Source organism: Podarcis filfolensis (assembly GCF_964270895.1).
Source record: "Podarcis filfolensis genome assembly, chromosome: 5".
Classification (NCBI taxonomy): domain Eukaryota; kingdom Metazoa; phylum Chordata; class Lepidosauria; order Squamata; family Lacertidae; genus Podarcis; species Podarcis filfolensis.
The window spans coordinates 68,640,969-68,661,635 of NC_139608.1; the positions used below are offsets into that span (position 1 = coordinate 68,640,969).

A 20,667-nucleotide genomic window follows, 5' to 3' on the forward strand; every position below is an offset into this window, starting at 1 on the left:
CAGAAGTCACACACACAAATACTGTAGTATATTGAAGTCCGTTTTTCAGTGGGCACGTTTTCTGTATGGCTGTGCTATCTGTGTAATATGGCTGTTCAGTGAAGTGCCCTACTATGCAAATGAGCATGGTGTGAAAGCGGAAACAAAAATGGGGATGGGAAGGGGGAGAATTTCAGTTGCCTCAATGAGCCTGTGTTAGCCAGAGACAGAGGCGGGAAAAGAGAGAAGTGATTTTATCAGGTGGCATTCATCCAAAAGTAGTTTCTTATGCCGCATGGAAGTTGCCTATCTGTCCCTGCTGGGCACTGTGACACCAGGATTCCAAATATCTCACTTGCACTATTTTTTAACGTATTTGTTGCATCATGACACTTTTTCAGTGTCTTTACTCTCAGGCTATCTCCATATATTGTCTGGACCTATTTTCCACTTAGTTGACAAGAGTACAGTCATACCTCGGGTTACAGATGCTTCAGGTTGCGTTTTTTCGGGTTGCAGACCGCTGAAACCTGGAAGTACCAGAATGGGTTACTTCCGGGTTTCAGCGGTCGCGCATGCGCAGAAGTGCTAAATCGCACTTTGTGCATGCGCAGAAGCGCCGAATTGCAACCTGTGCGTGTGCAGACGCACAAACGTGGCTTGCGAACACTGCGGGTTGTGAACGTGCATCCTGCACGGATCATGTTTGCAACCCGAGCGTCCACTGTAGAGTACATCAGGTGCCTTCAGGCCATTTTCTGGACCCCCCCAAAGGCATTAGTGCCTGTCAGGAGGATGTGCCTTGAGCAACCTAGACTTGCTGATTCCTTCATAGCTGTAGTTTTGATTCTGCTGTTTTGCAGGAATACAGTATACCAAGTATGGTTGCCGGAGGAAGAGCGATAACCGGATGGTGCACCGGAACTTCTGCGATAACGGGAAGAAACCAAAACCCATCCGTAGGAGATGCAACATGCAGGAGTGCACGCAGCCTTTGTGAGTCATTTTTTCATTGTCTTAAAGGTCCAGGGGCCAATTCACACAACCATTTTTGATGTGCAGAACTCACCTCAATATTACCACGGTATTGTGGTCTTGTGAAATAGCCATATGTAATAAAATCTCAAGTAAGTGAAAAACCATTGAGATCGCTCTATTTATCCAGAATGCGGCAGCTAGACTGGTGACTGAGTGTGGTTGCCGAGACCATATAACACCAGTTCTGAAAGACCTACATTGGCTCCCAGTACATTTCTGAGCACAATTAAAAGTGTTGGTGCTGACCTTTAAAGCCCTAAACGGCCTCGGCCCAGTATATGTGAAGTAGCGTCTCCACCCTCATTGTTCTGCCCAGACACTGAGGTCCACCTCCAAGGGCCTGCTGGCGGTTCCCTTGCTGCGAGAAGTGAGGTTGCAGGGAACCAGGCAGAGGGCCTTCTCGGTGGTGGCACCCGCCCTCTGGAATGCCCTCCCATCAGATGTCAAGGAAATAAACAACTATCTGAGTTTTAGAAGACATCTGAAGGCAGCCCTGTTTAGGGAAGTTTTTAATGTTTGATTTTTTTTATTCTGTTTTTAATCTGTTGGGATCCGCCCAGAGTTGCTAGGGAAACCCAGCCGGATGGGCGGGGTATAAATAAGAAATAATTATTAAATTGTTATTATTATGAACATTGAAAGAAAAAGCCACCATGTGGCTATCACTGCATAACAGTCGTGTGAAATCCACTCTGGTGTTCTTGCTTTTGACAGATGCTTATTCTGTGGTTATTTGGGAATGTTTTTTGGTTAAGATCATACTATTGTAGTGGCGAGAACTTAAGAAGTTCCCTGCAGGATCAGAGCAACTATGTAGTTCAGTCTTTGATTTTGATCTGTGCAGAGCCAGACACCCATAATCTGAAATCTCAACAGCCTTCATATTTTCAACCTAGGTGGCCTAGTTCTCACTGAGATGGTAAATATGCATCTAGGCTAACTACCCTCATCCCTGCCTATAGAAAACTTACATGTCAAGGTTGGAAGCTAGGCTATATTCCTCCCTACCCTTGATATCTTGGTTTTTTCTGCGAAGGGAATTTGTTTTGTGAGCTTGTTCCTGCAGGCTGAAGTGGCCCAGCCCAGATTTATCCTGTTCAGTGGGAACCGAGCTGACAAGTCTTTCTGTTAAGAGTGTCTGGTTTTGCTATTCTCTTTTCAGCTGGGGGGCTGAGGAGTGGGGGGCCTGCAGCAAGTCCTGCGGCAAGCTGGGAGTCCAGGTCAGAGTGGTGCAGTGCACCCAGCACCTACACAATGGCACAAACAGGACCGTGCACACAAAGTACTGCACAGGAGACAAGCCAGACGCACGCCGGCCCTGCAGTCGCGTCCCGTGCCCTGCCCAGTGGAGGACAGGTGCCTGGTCTCAGGTAAGGAGCCGCCGCCACTTGACTACTGAGCCACAGTCAGCATTTCGGTGCCCTAAGCAAAGCAAGGAAAATATCGACCCTTTGCATCACGGAGCACCTTGATTTGACCAGCAGCCCTATGACGTGTCAGAGCACAGTGGGACATTTTGGGGAAGGAACCTTAGGCAGCTGCCTAATGCTAAGGCAGAACAGTTGTCCATCTAGCTTGACATTGTCTGCACTGATGAACAGCTGCTCTCCAGGGTTTCGGAAAGGAGTCTTTCTAGTTGTTCCTGGATCCATCTGCATGCAGAGCATATGTTCTACCAGAAGGCTACTGCCCTACCTTAATCCACAGTCTCATATTCCCTTCGCTCGGTGAAAGTAAGCTTGGGAGCCAGGATTCCCAATGATGATGCTTGTTGCTAGGAGTTATTCTTTTAAAGATACCAGTAGATACCCGTCCTTCCTTGGACCACAGCCCTCTCCTTAACAGAGCCTGTCTTACTGGGTTTGCTGTTAAGGAAGAGCCTAGCTACATGGCAATATTATTTTTCTTATTTGGCTGGATTTGAGAACCCTTAGCTGTGCCAGGAGGATGCGTCTTTAAGAAAGAAAAAATAAAAGAAAAGCAAGCACAGAGCAGTGCCACTGGTATTACTGGGTGAGGAAAAACATGGCTTGAGAATGGTGTCGGAGCAATTACATTTGCTGCAAGCAAACAAATGATATGGGGTTATGATGCAGCTTTTTAGACACTTTGAGCTGCCTGGGAGATCTTGTCAGAATCCTGAACATCCTAGACCTTGCAGCTACAGGGAAGTTCGAAAATATCTCTGGCAAAAACTGATAAAGGATGTAATTACTGAAGTTGTCCCATTCTTTTTAGTGCTTTTCTAAATCTGTATATCAAGATACAAACCGACGTTGTTTTGAGGGGGTTCTTTCTTTCTTTCTTTCTTTCTTTCTTTCTTTCTTTCTTTCTTTCTTTCTTTCTTTCTTACAGTTTGGGAGCAGCCAAGTTTGTGAAGGTAGATGGATTAAGCGAAGTGTTGTAGAATGTAAAATATTGACATTCCCTCTTTCCCTCAAGGTTGAGGGGATAAGTTACACTGCAGTCAAAAGAATCATTTTATTTGTATTTCTCAAATGCATACCAGTCCTCATCCAGAACCTCCGACGGCAGCTTTGATAGTCAGCCACTTGTTGGAGGGGAGAGGACATTATGTGTTTGCGGTCGACCCAATGCGGTGACTGAAATCGCATTTGTTTTGGGTGTATGAATCCAGACAGAGGAACCACCTGCCCTGCTCTAGTGACACGTACTTCCTGCAGATCATCCTTGCCGGCTCAGCCCTTTTTTCATGGGGGTGTATCGGGGGAGTGCATTGAAATTGCTCCAGCCCTTCATTTCCCCTTAGCCTTGATAGATGGGTTTTCCAGTGTGGTGTAGTGGTTAAGAGCAGTGGACTCGTAATCTGGTGAACCAGGTTCGATTCCCTGCTCCTCCACAGGCAGCTGCTGGGTGACCTTGGGCTAGGCACACTTCTCTTAGCCTCCCTCACCTCACAGAGTGTTTCTTGTGGGGGAGGAAGGGAAAGGAGATTGTTAGCCGCTTTGAGACTCCTTCGGGTAGTGATAAAGTGGGATATCAAACTCTTCTTCTTCCTTCTTCTTCTTCCTCCTCTGTGGCAGTGCTCTGTCAGCTGCGGAGAAGGCATCCAGCAGCGCCAGGTGGTCTGCAAGTCCAACGACAACAACCTCGGCCAGTGCGAGAGCGAGAAGCCAGAGACCATCCAGGTTTGCAAAATGGCAGCATGCCCAGGTAAGAGAAGAGCTGCAGTTGCAGAAGGAACGAAAGAAAAAATGCATGCAAAGTGGATGAAATAGATGCAGCATTAAAATACACACACACAATCGAAACATGGTGATGCCCATGGGTGTATGGCATTGTGCTTGTTTACACCTAGGGGTTGGGTCATTTGGTTGTTGTTGTTGTTATTTATTGAATTTCTATACCACCTTTCATCCCAAGATCACAGGGTGGTTTGTACCATGTATTGTACATATGTGTAGAATCCTAAGGAGCCATGACACCTAATGACCCCCCCCTCAAGGTACTCTGGCATCCTGTTAGTCTCTAGAATGCCGGAGTGCACTTTATTTTCTTCGAACCATTTGAATCCATTATTATAGGAAAGTCTCTGGTGTCCCACCTGCCCTGGAAAAAAGCAAATCTTGACTTGCTGTTGTGATCTGGATACTTTCACCTGCCTTCCTTTTCGTTCCCCCAGGAAACCTACCAAGCGTCACAACAAACTCAGGCACCAGCGATCATGTGACTCCTAAGGTCCAATGGGTGCCTCAGGAGAGCGCCAAAAATCCTGTTACCAAGATATCATCAAGTAAGTGCCCTCCTGCTTCTGAGTTCCGCAGTTTGGATCATCACCTGTTCCCCTCTCGGTTTCTTTAAAAAAAATAAAAAATTCCAGACACTACTCAGAAAAGATGGGTTTTGTAGAATATTATAACAGTTGTTGAGGCTTTGCCAGGTTGTACAGGTCAAGCAGCTGACTTCCCGTGACTTTAATGGGTGGGAAGTTGGTGTAGGGGCATAATCCAAGGAAAAAGAAACCTTCCTTTGCCTGGAATGCTTCTTGGGCGGCTGTTGTGTGCTTGAGAACGGGAAGCCACCATCTGGGACCTCCCCTTACCCTTGGGGAACTGAGAAGAATGAAAACTTTAGATGTTCTCTGTCCAGTTCTGCAAGTGAGTAAATACACTAATTCTGAAGTCAGAGGTCAGAGGTGAGGAACCTCAGTCCTGGAGGCCAGGTGTCTCCCCACCACTGCCACCAAGTCTCTCCTCCTAGCCTTTGGGACTCTCCCCAGGCCGTAAACCCTCCCTGGCCTTGTTCCACAACCTCTAGAGTATTTTTGTCTTGCTGGAACGTAGCCTTGAAGTCTGATGACTCTTGCTTGCCTGCATTGGATGGGTGAGTATGTAGAAACTAGCCTATGGCACAGAGGTAAAGAGTATCTTCATTGGTCTACGCACTCTGGCCTCTGACCTCACCCACCTCTGGCCCCTGGAAAGCTGCCCATTAGGGAATGTGGCCTTTGGGCTCCAGAAAGGTTTTCCACCCCTGCCATGGGCCATTACATGGAAGTCGACACATCCCAATTCAGACTTCTGTTGTACTCTGCAGATCAGGTCTACTCAACTGGGGACCCACTAAGCTGAGTACAGCCCATCTGCCAGGTTTCTGGACCAGCTCCAGCTGGAAGCATATTTACTGAGTTCTCAGTGGGCCACCATGCCACAGTTTGGTTCTCACGTTGTGCAGGCCTGCTGTAACATCACATATGGTGAAACATAAATAATTTGCAGAAAAGGTTAACTACAAGTGGATCTGCTGCTGCTGTTACCAGTGTGACTATATAGCCTAAGCTGAGAGCACTTGTAATTATAAGCAATCACTGGGAGGAAGAGGCCAACCTTATTTAGCTTAGAGGCCCAGTAGAATCTTCTGCACCTTAAAATACACCAAATAAAGTGGAAAGGCTTCCTTTATATGGATCCCTAGATGCATGATCCCAGTTCAGAATTAATTTTGGATTAATGCTCATCCGAGAGCCTTACAGTGCAAGCTCAACTCAGAAGCAGGTCCCATTGAATTTATTGGGGCTTACTCACAGGTAAGTAATTGCAGACACTTGAGATCATTGTTCGAAAATGAATCACTGCCCTCTAGCGTTCATCTGCAGGTGTTTCTCGCTAGTGTTGACTCTCTGGGATGTTTATACAAATTCCTGTGTAGGTGCTTCAGCCTGCCTGCCTGCCTGTCTGTTTGTCTGACTGTTTCTCTTTCAGCTGTCTGTACACTTGCATCTCACTGACTTTTACGTTCCTCTCTTTGTCTTCTCCTCTTAGGCTCCCCTGCTGACATTCTGCAGTTGCTGACATATCCATAGGCCTAATGGCGTTTGGGTACATGCTTTTCTGCAACTTGATTCCTGTAAAGAGTAAATAATACAGTGGTTGTCTCTATATATGTATCATCTTGAATCTTCAGACACACCCCACCACTTATGGTTGTTTTCCCCCCAAGTCCCCTCCCCTCAGCACTGTTTCTCTTTAGAAATATGGTTTGAGTCTTGCAGTTCTTTAGTCTTTGTATCATAGGGGCTGGGATTTTCCCATAGAAGGAAAGGTAGTGTGACACACCCACAATCCCAAATTTCTAACTCTGAATCGAAACCACCATATGCAACCAGGATCATAATAGGGATGGAACCCACCCCTCCTGCATCGTTGACACTCGCCTGAGGTTGCGATTGCCCCACAACTCTACTGGGGTCTGTGATTCTTTCTCCTCCTTCTTTTTTGTCTATTCCTATTTCTGTTTCTCTCTTTGCTTGATTCCGCTTCTAGTATCACTACTATGTATTGTTTGTGTAACTGATATGGAGCATTCCTTCTATAGCACGGGGTGGGGTGGGGAAGCCCGTGGCTGTCCAGAAGTTGAACTCCCAACCCCAATGAGACCCACCCAGCATGGCCCAATCTTCAAGGATGATGGGAGTTGGAGCCCAGGCACATCTGGGCAGCCACAGATGCTATTCTATGGCTAGAAGAGTGTTGTAGCCTAGGTTGACATGGCTTAACCACACACATGAGCCTTTTGGGATAATAGTCTTAGACTGCATTGTAGCACTGTTCTCTTGCGTGCGGTCGTCTGAAGTCAGGGTCACTTTCACGCCAACGTTCCGTAATTTCCCTTCATTGCAGAGGAGCCGTGCCTTGGAGACAAGTCCATATTCTGCCAGATGGAAGTCCTGGCTCGCTACTGCTCCATCCCTGGCTATAACAAGCTCTGCTGCGAATCCTGCGGCAAAAAAGTCCCCACCAGCCAGCCTCCCGCCGTTGACCAAGGAGCTTCTGAGACTGGCACCCGCGGAGGCGCTGCCCTTCCCGGCCCTCTCCCACAACTGTCTCCCCATCCCACTGCCACGAGCCAACTGCAAAGGATGAAGGGCACTTCTCCAAAAGAGACAGAGGCATATCGTGGCCTCCTGGCTACTCTCGCCGGCTCCACGGCCATTGGCACCTGCCAGGTTAACGCTGCTTCACAGCCTCAGGGCAGCCCTGACAATAGCACTTCGAAAGTGGGCACGTCAATGCTACTACCTCCTCCTCTTCCTCCTCCTCCTCTTCGGCAGGCTCCAGCAGGGTGGGACCCCGAGGAGCATCGGAGCAGCTTGCTGTCCCAATGGCTCCCTGCCGCCTTGGACAAGCCTTCCATTGTTTCGCAGAAAGGAGGCCCATCTCCTCCTCAAGATGGAGGAGGGTGGAGAAAGGACAGCGTGGGGCCCAAACAGTCAGCTGCTACTCTCAGGACCTCCTCCCCTGTTGTGACATGAGTGGGGGTGGTGCTTTCTTTCCCCCCCAGAAACCCCTCTCTTATTTTTTTTGGGGGGGTTACATTACGTCTCTCTACACCGTTTACATGCAGAGGAGCAGAGCGGCAAAGCCACCATGTTGTTGTTTTTATCCGGGGCCCTTTTCCAAAATGGAAGGAGTAACCATTTCCAACGCAACCATGTTTGTTTTAGCAATGGCGGTGATTTCGCCGTTGTTCTGTGGCACTTTTTAGAAATATATATGTATATATATATATATATTTAAAAAAACCCAGTGAAGGAAACAAATTGAGACAGCTGAGGTTGGACACACACACACACGCACACACACACAAACACACAGTGCTTCTGTAGCCCAGGTTAGGTCGCCTCCGAGGGCTTTTCCGTCAAGGATGCTAACGAGATTTCTCAATCAACAAGGCAAGACAGAGCCAAGCCAGCTCAAGGACCTTGTTTCCCCTCCTCAGTTTCCACTCATTGCTGCTGCTATCCCAGCCATCCGATGGAGCCTTGAAATGGTGCTGCAAGGGACATGGTTTCAGTCCAAGTTACTGTGGACAGCGAGCCTGATGTGTCTCCATAACCGCACGCTATGCGGACTGAAATTGTGTCAGGAGAGAGGAGGAGACCTGGGGTGCTTCCAGGTGGAGGGCTTAATACTGCAAACGGGTCTTACAGGTAGCGCAAACGGGTTGTTGGCAACAGGTTATTGTTGTTGTTTTCTACCTTGGCAAGGGCAAATTTAGATTAAAACTGGCGGTGGGGAGAGAAATGCAGGCTGGCTTTTTTGTTGTTGTTGATGATGGCACAGTGTAGATGCTGCCAAAACCTTGCATGCATGAGGAGCACCAATCCCAGGAAAGTGTGTGTGGTTTGGACTAATGGGCTCCTGAGCCAGCAAGCCAGCTGCCCCCTTGCAATGCTGAGCTGGTGTGCTGAGAGTCCTGGGATGGGGGTGTTGAAACACCCCCCCCAGCTCACTTGGAGTGTCCCTTGAACAGGGTATGAGCAATGAACACCTTGTCTTTAAAAACCATTTTTATGACCTTTTTGTTCACCATGGCAGTGACAATTCTCAGTCAAAAGCAGGGAGAATATGAGAACGTGAGGATTGCCTTGCTAACTGGGCCCAATGTCCATTTGTTCCTGCACTTTGCTTGTGCCAGTGGCCAGCTAGACGCCCGCAAGCAATTCATGATTGCTTTTCAGCCATTCTTTGTCTGCCCCCAGCGGTCGTCAGTGGTATGCTGCCCTCAGAATGAGTAGATTTTCAGAGCAAACCAGGGAACCAGATACCCAAGCGTGTTACCAAATGCTTTGTGTTTTAAAACAATGTTATTACTGCAAGGATGTTGTGGGCTTCCTGGTTCTCTCTCCCCACACCTCCCTCTCTCTCTCTTCTCCCTCTGAAAAGCCACTTTTGTTCCTCACAATGCAGTTTATGTCACTTCTGAGCTTGAAGATGTCCTCTTGCATTGGCAGGTTGCTGTTCTGGAACTCTGCTTGTGATGTTTTAATAAAACATGCCCACCACAGGAATTCTGAATAAGTTAGGTAACAGGTGCAATTTTAAAAACAACAACTCTGGAGTGACTTTTACCCAAGAACAATAACATGAGCTGCAATAGGCAGCTTTGAAACTGTCTGATACGAGCTGTGTTTTGCCAACGGTGGATGCTAAATAAGATCGAGGTGATGTAAGGTTATGCAAATAATTGAATTGCCTTTTGGGGAGAAAGGCTGGTTTAATATTAAATGGACACCCCATTCCACCCCTACACACAACATACTTGAGTCTCTCTTTTCTTGAATTTTGGTTTGGTGGTGGGGTTGGTTGTTGTTGTTTTTTTTGGATTTTGGTTTGCTGGTGGGTTTGTTTTGGCAACCCCTTTTCTTTTCATTTTAATTGTGTTTGCACCATGTTATCTGTCCTTTCTAGAACCTTGCAAATGCCACAAGCGTAGTCTCAGGGATCAGGACGGCTTTGGATGGTGCCCACCGAACCGCATTGATCACTCGTGCTGCTTTTTGTGTCTGGGAGATGTTTCCTATGTTACTCTGAAAAGACAAAAGTCCTATTATTTTAGTATCCAGACAAAAACACATCAGGCCATGGCAAAAAGAGATGAAGGAAAGCAGGGCAAATATCTGGAAAGTATAGGGCACAGATTCAGCAGCCGCATGTTTGCATTTGCAGAAAGAGACTTGCATGTTTTGAAGTTCATTGTTTATAAAAAAACACCCTCAAATTATACTTTCCACGTTGCATGTTTTCATGGGACTGTGCAGAAATGGCTATTATGAGAAACATATGTATACAACAGTGTTTGAGAACAGCAGTCAAGATGGGCCATTGGCTTGATCCAGCAGGCAATTCCAGAGAGCCAGTATGGTGTAGTGGTTAAGAGCGGTAGACTCGTAATCTGGTGAACCAGGTTCACTTCCCTGCTCCTCCACATACAGCTGCTGGGTGACCTTAGGCTAGTCACACTTCTCTGAAGTCTCTCAGCCCCACTCACCTCACAGAGTGTTTGTTGTGGGGGAGGAAGGGAAAGGAGAATGCTAGCCGCTTTGAGACTCCTTTGAGTAGTGATAAAGGAGGATATCAAATCCAAACTCCTCTTCTTCTTCAAGGCTGAGCAGAGGCACTGCTAGCTTCCCTTCTTGCTCTAGGCACTGATCTACTCATTGGATTTGTGTAGCTCTACTTGGAAATCCTCCACTGAGAGACGTGTTGGAAGGGTGCTCAGCTGTCCAGTCTGTTGAATTCAAGGAAATATAAAAGTGTTGATCAAATGCAAGGGGACTGTACATTTGGTAATACGATAGCTGCTTTTCTGAAGCCCATCACAGTTTTGCAGCATGATAAATATAGCTATCACGTTCTCGTCTCCTGCTGAAAGTTCATTCACAGAGGCTTGCTTCATCTGTCACTGACGTGACAGTCTTTTCTAATAAATTAAGTTACTTCGTTTTTTAAATCACCATTTGCTTTATACTAGAAAGCCATTTTATACAAATCATGTCACTGCAACTAGATTTTTCCTACCGAGAAAAAACAAAAACAAATCTAACAGACACCACCAGAAGCTGCTTCTGGATTTGCTGTCTTCCTTCTAATTAAATGCAGCTAAGCTGGAATAAGCACATAAATAATGAAGTCAGAACATTGCAATGATTTGGTGATGTTCTTACAGCATAGCTTCCTCTAATGTGTTGATGGACAACCATTTCCCCTCTAAGATTGTAAGACCTGCCTAGTTTTTCAATGTATTTGAACACCTTAACTAATTGTCTACCAGAGGCTTCCTATTTTGTTTCCCATGATACAGAACGGCTCGCTTTAATCACCTATATTACATGCCACTGCTCCTGAAACTGCTCTCCAAATAATCACAATTTGTCCTTAATACAGGGCCTTCTTAGCCTGCAGTGATGAACTCATCACAGAATGCATACAGGTGTATTACTCTCTCCATCCACCAAGCATCTCTGACGTACATTAGAACTGGGGGACCTGTGTTCCTCCAGATATGGCTAACCTGCAACTCCCATCCTCACTGGCCATGCTGGAAGGGGCTGGTGGGATTGGGAGTCTAGAAACAGCGGGAGGGAGACTATGTCCTAATCCCTTTAGAACAGGCATGGGGAACGTCTTGATTCTGTGGGTCAGAACCTTATCTGAGCATGGCCCAAACATATCAAATGTGGCAGGTGGGTCAATCAGCTGGTGTCAGAATGACAAAGTGTTTGGGTGCTTTGAAGTCCTCAAGTTGGGGCTTCAGGGCACTGGGTAGGTCTTGCAAAGTTCCTGAGGCTTCAGCTTTCCTGCTCATCAGCTGCTGGGTGGCAGGGCCAAAGCCTGTTTTCCCCTGCAAAGGCATCATCGGCAGCTCAGTTTAAGACTCCCAATTGTGCATTGGCAGCTGCCTCTACCTGCCCCATACCTGACATCAGACGGGCATGGTTTGGGGAACATGGTGCTGCAAGTCAAACAGTGGCTCAGAAAGGCTACAGAACGGTGCTTCTGAGCATCTGCTCAGCTGGGGGGAGAAATTAATTCAGTTTGCATGTAAAGGCACATCTGGAAAATGGAACGAGGAAGGAAAGTTAATGGCTCCTCCCTCCCTCTCTACTGCTGCCCCCCTCACCAAACTGACCACCCACCATGTGTGACTGTATTTCAGTGAAAAGGTCAAGCAAGGAGATGAATCCATGGATCCGCTGCATAATTATGTACCTTGACCCTCAGGCCGCAGTCCAAAGGACATGTCCCTGGGAACTGGTCCCGCTAAACTCAGTAGGACCTCTGAGCAAACAGAAGTTAGCAAACATTGCTCAGGATTGCGATGCATGACTCCGCTCTGTAGTGATGAATAAGCGGCCATGGACAACGGTGTGAGGGTTGACTGGGCGGTAGTGTTTTTTATGAAAACAAACAGTCTCGTGGCATCTTAAAAGTAGAACAGAATTGTGTCATCACATGTTGGGAGTAGAACTTCCTCAGATGACTGAAGTGTTGGGGCAGTAAACACTACCCTGGTACATTTCGCAGCCATTTGCTAACCCCCCATATTTTTCAGTTTCTTCCCTCTATACCCAGTTATATCTGCCAATGAATGTGCATGTAACTGAGGATCATACATCGTGCAACTGATCTAGGGCTCTAATCTACTAAAGTTTATGTCACAGTAACTATATTGTAACTTGACTAATGGCACAGTCCATGTTCAGAAGCACGTCCTACTGAATTTAATGGGGCTTAATCCCAGGTCAGTGGGATTTGGGCCTCAGCCTAACCCCCCCCCCCCCAATAATGTTCATAGAAGTAGCACATGCATTCTACATGTTCTGTCTACATTTTCTGCCTCTCTAAATGGTGGTAAAACAGTCACAGGTCATTTTTACTCTGGGCCTTAGTGAATACAGTATTGTACACCTCTGCACACTGAGTCTTTTGGGCTGCTTCCTCTGGTGGATGGGAAATATTAGGCAATGCATAGCCAGTTCAAGAATTTGAACATATTTTCCCTATCCTTATAATAAAAGGAGCCAGGTACTGTTGCATGAGAAAGACCAAAACTTAAGTAGCAGGTTAGATATTAATATGATGCTTCCATCATAGTAGATACTGGAATTTTGTGGACAGGAGTCAGCCATTCTCTAAAGCTGTGTGGTTTATTTTAAAAAACATCAGCAACCACTAGAGGTCACTGCTGGACTTATTATTTCTGAGTTCAATGTCAGCAGTTTGGAAAGATCTAATGGCCAGGCTCCTTTAGGAATTGAGACACAACGTTGTTTGATGATCATGCAACAGGATACAGACCAGGTCCTGGCAAAGTCAGTGGCAAAGTCTCCCAGTGATTCAAATGGTTGTCAACTGCAGCCTTAGCAATTACCGTATTTTTTGCTCTATAAGACTCACTTTTTCCCTCCTAAAAAGTAAGGGGAAATGTGTGTGCATCTTATGGAGCGAATGCAGGCTGCGCAGCTATCCCAGAAGCCAAAACAGCAAAAGGGATTGCTGCTTTCACTGTGCAGCGATCCCTCTTGCTGTTCTGGCTTCCGAGATTCAGAATATTTTTTTTCTTGTTTTCCTCCTCCAAAAACTAGGTGCGTCTTGTGGTCTGGTGCATCTTATAGAGCAAAAAATACGGTAAATAGGGCTCTAATATGGAGGTGTCTTTCTAGTGGGAACAGCATTAAAAATTGAAATTTTCTCCCCTTCCTTAATTAATTCTTGTTTATACTTCTGAAAACCTCGGAATCACCCCCCCCATATTATTTGAAAGCTTATTCAGCCCTTTTTATTCAGAAGCAAAAGCAGAGGACCAGCAGTTGTTGCAGAAAGGTGATCCGATAGCAAACAGCAAAGCACAATCTTTTCTCCCCCAATGCCCTGCAGCAGAAGCTGGAAAAGAACAAAGGGGAACATTTCAAAGAATGGACTAGCAGGGTGAGCCAAACTTGAGTTATCCCATGTAAAGGGGCTGATATGAAAGAAGCTGTGAAATGATCAAAAATGTTGGCGAGAGTTCCTTTCTTGACTCTCGCGTTTGAACTACCGTCTTAGCAACTCTATAACGGCACAAAACAGCATTTGTTGAGATTGGAAATGTGGAGGATTTGTGACCTGTGATGTACTGTTTTGGTCCATCCAAAACTTCTGTCAGAATAAAAATGTAAGTGGAAAAACGGGACCAGGAACTTGCACACTTTAAACTTTGGCCTAGGTATAAGATGTGCATGGGAAAAGAGGAACAGCAAGTACAAGGTGACAACATATGGATGCTGCTTTTTATTGTTCCGTTGTCTCTGCAAGCAGGATCCTGCACATTTCAGAGTTGGCTCTGTGAAAGGAAAGCTCACGCCCAGGGATGGTGGTCCATCTCCCTTTGCGGACAGTGGTGCTGCGATTTGCAGAGGATTCTGAGACCGAGAAGATTTCTCTGTGAGGAAATAAAACCACAACCAACAAACAGTGAAATCAATCTGACCTAGCGTTTAATATCTGTAGGATGGCTTCTGGGATTTCAATGAGTGCATGTACAGACATACAAAAAAACCCCACATTTCTCTAGGACAAGTCATCCATGCAACTAACTTTAGATATGTCCCTATGGCCTGAAAATACCACCTTTCCACAATGTTACCTAAACCAACTGGTACTGAAGAAAACATATTCAGGTAAACTATTTTCACGTTATACACTCCCGGAAGACTTGCTTTGGGAGACATTCATTGTATGTAAAAATAGCTGGTTCTTAACATCTTTACGAAATAGTTTTTGGAGGGATTCTTAAAAATGTACTTTTCCCACCTCAGATGGTGAATGCAGCCTCAATAAGCCTTTAGACAGGACACACACACACACACACACACACACACACACACAGCCTTCCCAGTTTCCCTTCCTCCTCTGCAAATATACCAGGAAAAGTAGAATCTTTGAAAACTCTGAAGAACTCCCAGTAATTTACAACATATGGGACCTGCAACAAAATGTGCTCTTGTTCAGGATCCTAGCCAACCAGCTTAAGGGGTCATAGACACTTCCACTTCCCCTGTGCCTAGAAAGCACATGTTCAAGAGGTGCATGCCCTTTCCCAGGATATTCCATTCCATTTTCCCCTCCCCTTGCATTCTATCCTCCCAGTTAATATTCCATTCCTACTGAGCATTGCTCATTCCTTACCGAACAGTTTATGCCCCCCCCAAGTTTCTGCGCTAAATATTTGTTGTATTTCTGCAAACTTTTAGAGTTCCTCCATGCCTGCTGATTTTACTCTCTTGTGCATGAGTGATGCTGTTTTGGCTACTCCAGGATAGGACTAGGAGTGTCTATTTTGGTTCTTTTCAGGTTCTCATTTTCCCAGATTCAAATCTACATATTTCTACAATTTTGCAAAAACTCCTCCTGAAAATTCATCAGTGCAATTTTTTTTTAAATATACCCACATTTGTCTGAAATTTTGCCTTTCACACTCAAATTGGCAAGGCACTTGTAAATGTTACTTTCCCTAAATTTTTTTACACGGATTTGTACATATTACTTGGTTGAAGAAGTGCCTTGCGAAAATCACTGAAGTTTTTTTCTTTTTGTATGGGATGCCGTGTTTCAGTTTCTGTATTGTTTAGAAAGCGTGAATTAGGAAAGCTCTCCTCTCAATGTGGATGGCATCGCATTTACCTTCTCTGCCCAAAGATCCGCAATTGGAGAATGAGCTTGCCCTTAGTATATATAGGATTGGAACCTATCTGCACTTTGCCTTTTGTAGGAGCATGTCAGGCAAAGGGGCTGAAGGTCTGGCCCTTGGGGAAGTTCTACAAATGAGTTCTACAATATCAAAACCTGAGAGCATATGACCTCCGTGGAAGAGGCGGAAGACATTACATAGTTCTGATTTCTCCCTAGTGCCAATTCCAAACCTGTTTGTCCCAAAGTTTGTCTCATGTCCCCGAACTAGATGGATATGCCAAGACCATTCTCTTCTACACAAGCAAAGGCTCTGTCTCACAAGCTTGGATGAAGCCTGGGAACATTGCCAAGTGCATCTGTGCTGGATGTCGTACACAGCACCCGAAACCTGCTCTGGGTCTATTTATGTCAAGAGGCAGCCATGAAAGATTTATCGACGAGAGCACAAGAGAGCAGTGATGTTATGTCTGGTGGGAAATCAATCTTGGCACAAGATGCGGTAGTTATGGTCCTAAGGAAGGGATTTATCGCCATAACACTGTAAAAGATAAGCCTGCATTCTTTGTATTTGGGCAGCACCTCTTAAAGCTCTTTAGTCTGGCATTGCCCAAGGCTTCCATTAACCTCCCGGCAACCTTCCTAGATGGTGGATTTATTTTAAGAGAACCAGCTTCAGCTCAAACGGTGGGTACGGAACTCATTATCGCTTGTTGCTGAAGACAAGGGCGATAAATATTTGGCTCTCTAAAAGGAGAGGCTATCCCAGCTTCCCTCGGCCTGTTGCTTCTGCATTTTTACAAAGCCCAAGTGGCAGCTAAGCTCATGGCATAGTTGAACCAAAGCGCTGCAGTAGCCAGGGACAGAGGCATACCTAGGGGTTGGTGAAACTAGTCCCCGCCACGGGCACTCTCATGAACTGGCAGGACAATGGGAAGGAGGAAGAGAACCCTGGCAAGGTGTGTAGCCGGGACTGGGGCACACCAGGGCAAGCAGCAGATGGGGAAGGAAGTACTCGCAGGGTGATGGAGGATAGCATGGGGATGGGGGTCCATGCACAGGAACGAGAGCAGCAGGACCCAACACGGCAGGCTCTGAGGTGTAGCGAGCAGCAGGAGGGACACTCCCAGATGCTGAGGCAGGCAAGGGCCCACAGCCCAGCTCCCTAGGTGGCCAGGTGGGGCTTGCTAGTTCTGGGAGGAGGGTTGTGATTCCTCAGCTGGAGTAGGCTTGGAACAGGTGAGGGTCACCTGCCTCGTCAAGCTCAGATATTGCAATCAGCAGGCAAAGTACAAAAGAGAAGCAGAGCTGAGGTGTTGTGTCTGCTCAACTGCTCATGTTGGTTGGGCCCTGGCTTGGAGGCTCCTGGTCCTCCAGGGTTGACTCTGGATTGTATTCTGACTGCTGGACTTCAGACTTGGCTTACTTGGACTGTGTTTCCTGACCTTTGGACTCTGTTTGTGTGGATTGGCCCCCGGACTTTGACCTTTGGACTTGACATACTGACTTGCTGCCAGGTAGGCCAGGGGTTCAGGACAGGTGCCTATCAGACTATGGAGGATATGATATATATGCGTGTGGTGACACGACACCGCATTCACAGCGAGATGCAATGTGGGAGGAGCTTCCTGTCCTTCTTGCACCACAGTAAAGTGATTTGGGGGGCAGATTTACTGGGGGTGCAAGGGATCCTAGGTATGCCTTTGGCCAGGGATTTGGTAGAGACTCCAGTATTAACCAGCAGCAATGTTGACCAACAGAATCTAGGCAATATCCATCAACAGCAATGATGGCCAACAGACATGGAGGACTACTGTGCCCAACTCATACTTTATAATTCAGGGATGGGAAACCACAGGCTGAGGGCTAGATGCAGCCCCCCAGACTTCTCTGGATTCTCTCCAGCAACACTTCCCCTTGAGTGTTTTTGCCTGGTTGGAATGTCTCCTTGAACCCTGGCAATGCCTCTTATGTGTGTAGAAAGTTGCCTTAATCAACATTAACTGCTCTGGCCCCACGCATGACTGGCCATGTGGCTCTCAAGGGTAATCCAAAGGGAATGCAGCCTTTGGACTGAAAAGTGTCCCTCGCTCCAAACTGTGGTTGGTATGTTATATGTTTGGAAGCTCAGACTGTGAGGTGGACTCTGAATAATGGTTAGCACAAAAAGTGTGATATGCTGAGTTGAACTTTTCTCTGTATTTGACCTGTTATGGTGGTTGTTATCCATGCAAGCGATTCCTTAATGTTGAGGTCGTTGAGTTTTGCATTCTTGGACAGGGCTCTGGTTGTGTGGATATATGGGAGTCAAGAACAGCACCTGCTCCAGTGCCCCTTACGGAGAAGCCATTGTGACTTGGGAGAAAGTTAGGTGTTGTAAAATTGGAGAACATTTGACATTATCCTTGGTTTGGATTCCATAGTTATGGAAGGTGCTTGAGATCTACAGCTCACCTGTAAGCGACTTCTTCTTCTGTAAGCTGCAGACACATGAGCACGGGCACGGTAGAAACTCTTCCAGCTGTATTGAAGTTTGTGGCCATTTCGACTTCTGTTTGGGTTTTGACTGTGGCTTGAAAAAATGGCGCATCCAGTTCTGCTTGGAAATCAATGGTCAGTGCGCCCCTGTAATTGGAGAGGGAAAATGAGCACTGTTTTTCAAGGAAGTTGGCTAACTATTGTTGGCAATGGAAAGCTGGTTTTAACCTTGATTTGCACCAAGTCCTGCATTTCAGGTGCCCCCCCCACAATGTAACAATTGATGTCTGCTACTTCTTAGCAAAAGAGTCATCATCTGAAGTGCTATGACTCTTGAGTAGCATCGATGCAACTGCTTGGCCCCAGAAAACAAAGGACACACATATCTGGCTGCTTTGGCTTGAAGACCAGAGGTGCCATTTTGGACATGAAAGTAAACTGGGATGGGTCTGAAACAGTGCATGTTTAGCATGGTTGATATAAGGGGCAATGCAGACTCTGAATTGTACCTTTGTCCCAGCATAGAAAGCATGTCCAGCAATTTGCATGCGGAGATGGAGATTGAAATGCAGAGAGCAATGCTGGACAATCAAACAGTCATTTTATGGGCTTTACTGAGTTGGGATAACACTACGAATTTTCCAGTGTTTGACAGAGTATTGGGTAAGGGTCTATCATACTTAAGAGATGAATCCACTTCTTACTCACACGTACCTGGTTTCGACGCCTGTTTTGAACTCCTGCTCCCACAGATTCACATTGATGTCTGCTGAAACATCTAACCCAAGTCCTCCTCGGAGAGAGATCACAGTTTGCAAACCAGACTGAAGTGGGATTGCCTATGCAGCACAGTAACATTCACTTACTGGATTGTTCAATCACTTATCATGGGCTTATCAATGGGGCTTACTATTGAGTAAGGTACATCTTGTCTGTACAGGTGTCTCCCCCCCCCCAGCCAGTCTGCAGGGGACAATTGGTGCTCATTGCTTCAAAACAGTAATAATTGCAATCACATTCCTAGCCCATCTTTCTCTAAATCAGGGATTTAAATGTAGTGCTCTCCAGCAGGGGTTGGGCTGCTGCTTCCATCAGCCCCAACCAACATGGCAAATGGTCAAAGACTGGACTGAATAAGAGCCCTTGATCAAGGAGCCCTGCTAAATAGCCCTACACAAAGAAGTCCTGCTTCCTGTAGCTCACCAAGCTAGCCTCCAAAGGTGGTGGCACCAGGAGCAATGGGATGTTCTTATGGGTGCAGCTCTTCACCTCTTCCCATAAGCAGTACTCTTGATGCACATGGGTGACTGGAAAGCTAATGCAGATGTACAATGTTGTCACTTGAAGGGTGGATGTCCTTAGGCTAATATATCAAACTGCAGGCACTGGGAATGTTTGGCGTTCTACCTGAATGCACCAACTGTCATGGGAGGACCTGTTCTTGGTGCTTTGGTTCCAACATGGCTTAAACAAATGCAGTGTGGTGGGTGTGGGTGTGAGTGGGGGGGGGCTGGTCCCACCATGACAATTCCTTCTATGCCATCAGTGTACACGGGTATGCAGGGGCTGGTACCTGTAGATGGTCCATCAGCAATACGTTCCCTTTGACCACATTTGTGGGTTCTCCTGAGCTCGTGAAGAACTTCGACATCAGATCTGTGTATCCTTCAAAGAAAGTGATTGGCCGTAACTGGACATCAAGCAGAGCAGCAGACATGCCGGCCATTAATTCGTCTTCTCCGTCGGCTGCGTTGCCTCCCAGGATGCCCTCATATCCTTTTGCTTCTATGGCCACCTAGGATACACGAGATGGGAAAGTCTGTGTGATGTTCAGGACTACTCCTTTTTCTGCAGCACTAGACCACCACTTCAGAACATACTCCTCTTTCTATGTTGTTGTTGTAGTAGTAGTGGTAGTAGTTGTTATTATTAACGCTGCTACTACTATTATTTTGATTTATTACTTATTGTATGCCCTGAAACCTTAGGGTGAAGAATATCACACTTGAAAAAGGACGGGCCCTGAAAATGCACGTCTCAGGTGTCAAAGGCTAGAGTAAAGGCCAGGAGCATCTTCAGCATTCCCCAAAATCTGTATGGTTAAGTTGCCAGGTGTGCCTCCATAGAGAGGCAGTTCCACAATTTAGGGGCTGCCACAGAGAATACCCTCTCCTGGACCCACCTGAACTTCTAAGGGTGGTGGAACCACCAAGAGGGTCCCCCCCCCCCCCGCTTATCTTAGGGAAAGAGTTAGTCTTTCAGATATTTAAAGGATGTGTACTCCCCACTCCACCCTAGTTCCCAACAAGAGAGTTCCCTTTTCCTAAATAAAGGGAGGAACAGAGTCAAGATGTTTCTATACACCACACAGCAAGGCCTCACCCCCTCATCCTAAAGCAGGTCTTCTACTATGACATTGAGCCAATTATCACTCAGCAGCTATCTTCAGGATTTGGGCTGGTGTGAGGAAAATGCCAAGTACCTGCCTTGGTTTCCAGAGCATTATTGGCCATTGAAACTCCTCCTCCTTTGGAGTGGGGGCCACTGCCTAAGCAAATTGGGACGCATCTTTTTGTATAAATTGACGAATACCGCTAATAAAAATTGGGAGAGGGAGAAATCTGTTGAAAATTAAAGGGTATGCTTGGACGGCAATTACACATTGCCCATAAGGCAAGGGTGAGACCTAAAAAATATTCAG

The 20,667-nt window shown here is 46.4% G+C and overlaps 2 protein-coding genes across 6 annotated transcripts in view; one reads left to right on the forward strand and one right to left on the reverse strand.

The window, feature by feature from the left end:
* ADAMTS14 (ADAM metallopeptidase with thrombospondin type 1 motif 14) overlaps nucleotides 1–9,576 on the forward strand; it is a 71,830-nt gene extending 62,254 nt beyond the window's left edge. For 2 of the 5 annotated variants that reach the window (XM_083614067.1, XM_083614068.1), the window contains exons 18-23: nucleotides 843–975; nucleotides 2,180–2,387; nucleotides 4,062–4,191; nucleotides 4,661–4,771; nucleotides 6,300–6,356; nucleotides 7,158–9,576. In XM_083614067.1, coding sequence (XP_083470193.1) covers nucleotides 843–975; nucleotides 2,180–2,387; nucleotides 4,062–4,191; nucleotides 4,661–4,771; nucleotides 6,300–6,340 — 623 coding nt within the window. In that variant the 3' untranslated portion in view covers nucleotides 6,341–6,356; nucleotides 7,158–9,576. Of the gene's footprint in view, nucleotides 1–842; nucleotides 976–2,179; nucleotides 2,388–4,061; nucleotides 4,192–4,660; nucleotides 4,772–6,299; nucleotides 6,392–7,157 lie in introns of all 5 variants that reach the window. The other 3 variants (XM_083614065.1, XM_083614066.1, XR_014548140.1) reach the window with 2 other exon arrangements.
* Nucleotides 9,577–14,077: 4,501 nt separating this feature from the next.
* Nucleotides 14,078–20,667, reverse strand: part of TBATA (thymus, brain and testes associated) — a 36,178-nt gene continuing 29,588 nt past the window's right edge. The window contains exons 22-25 of the mRNA XM_083614282.1: nucleotides 19,540–19,761; nucleotides 18,681–18,805; nucleotides 17,943–18,113; nucleotides 14,078–14,241 (exon numbers count right to left, since the gene is read on the reverse strand). Coding sequence (XP_083470408.1) covers nucleotides 14,091–14,241; nucleotides 17,943–18,113; nucleotides 18,681–18,805; nucleotides 19,540–19,761 — 669 coding nt within the window. The 3' untranslated portion in view covers nucleotides 14,078–14,090. The remainder of the gene's footprint in view (nucleotides 14,242–17,942; nucleotides 18,114–18,680; nucleotides 18,806–19,539; nucleotides 19,762–20,667) is intronic.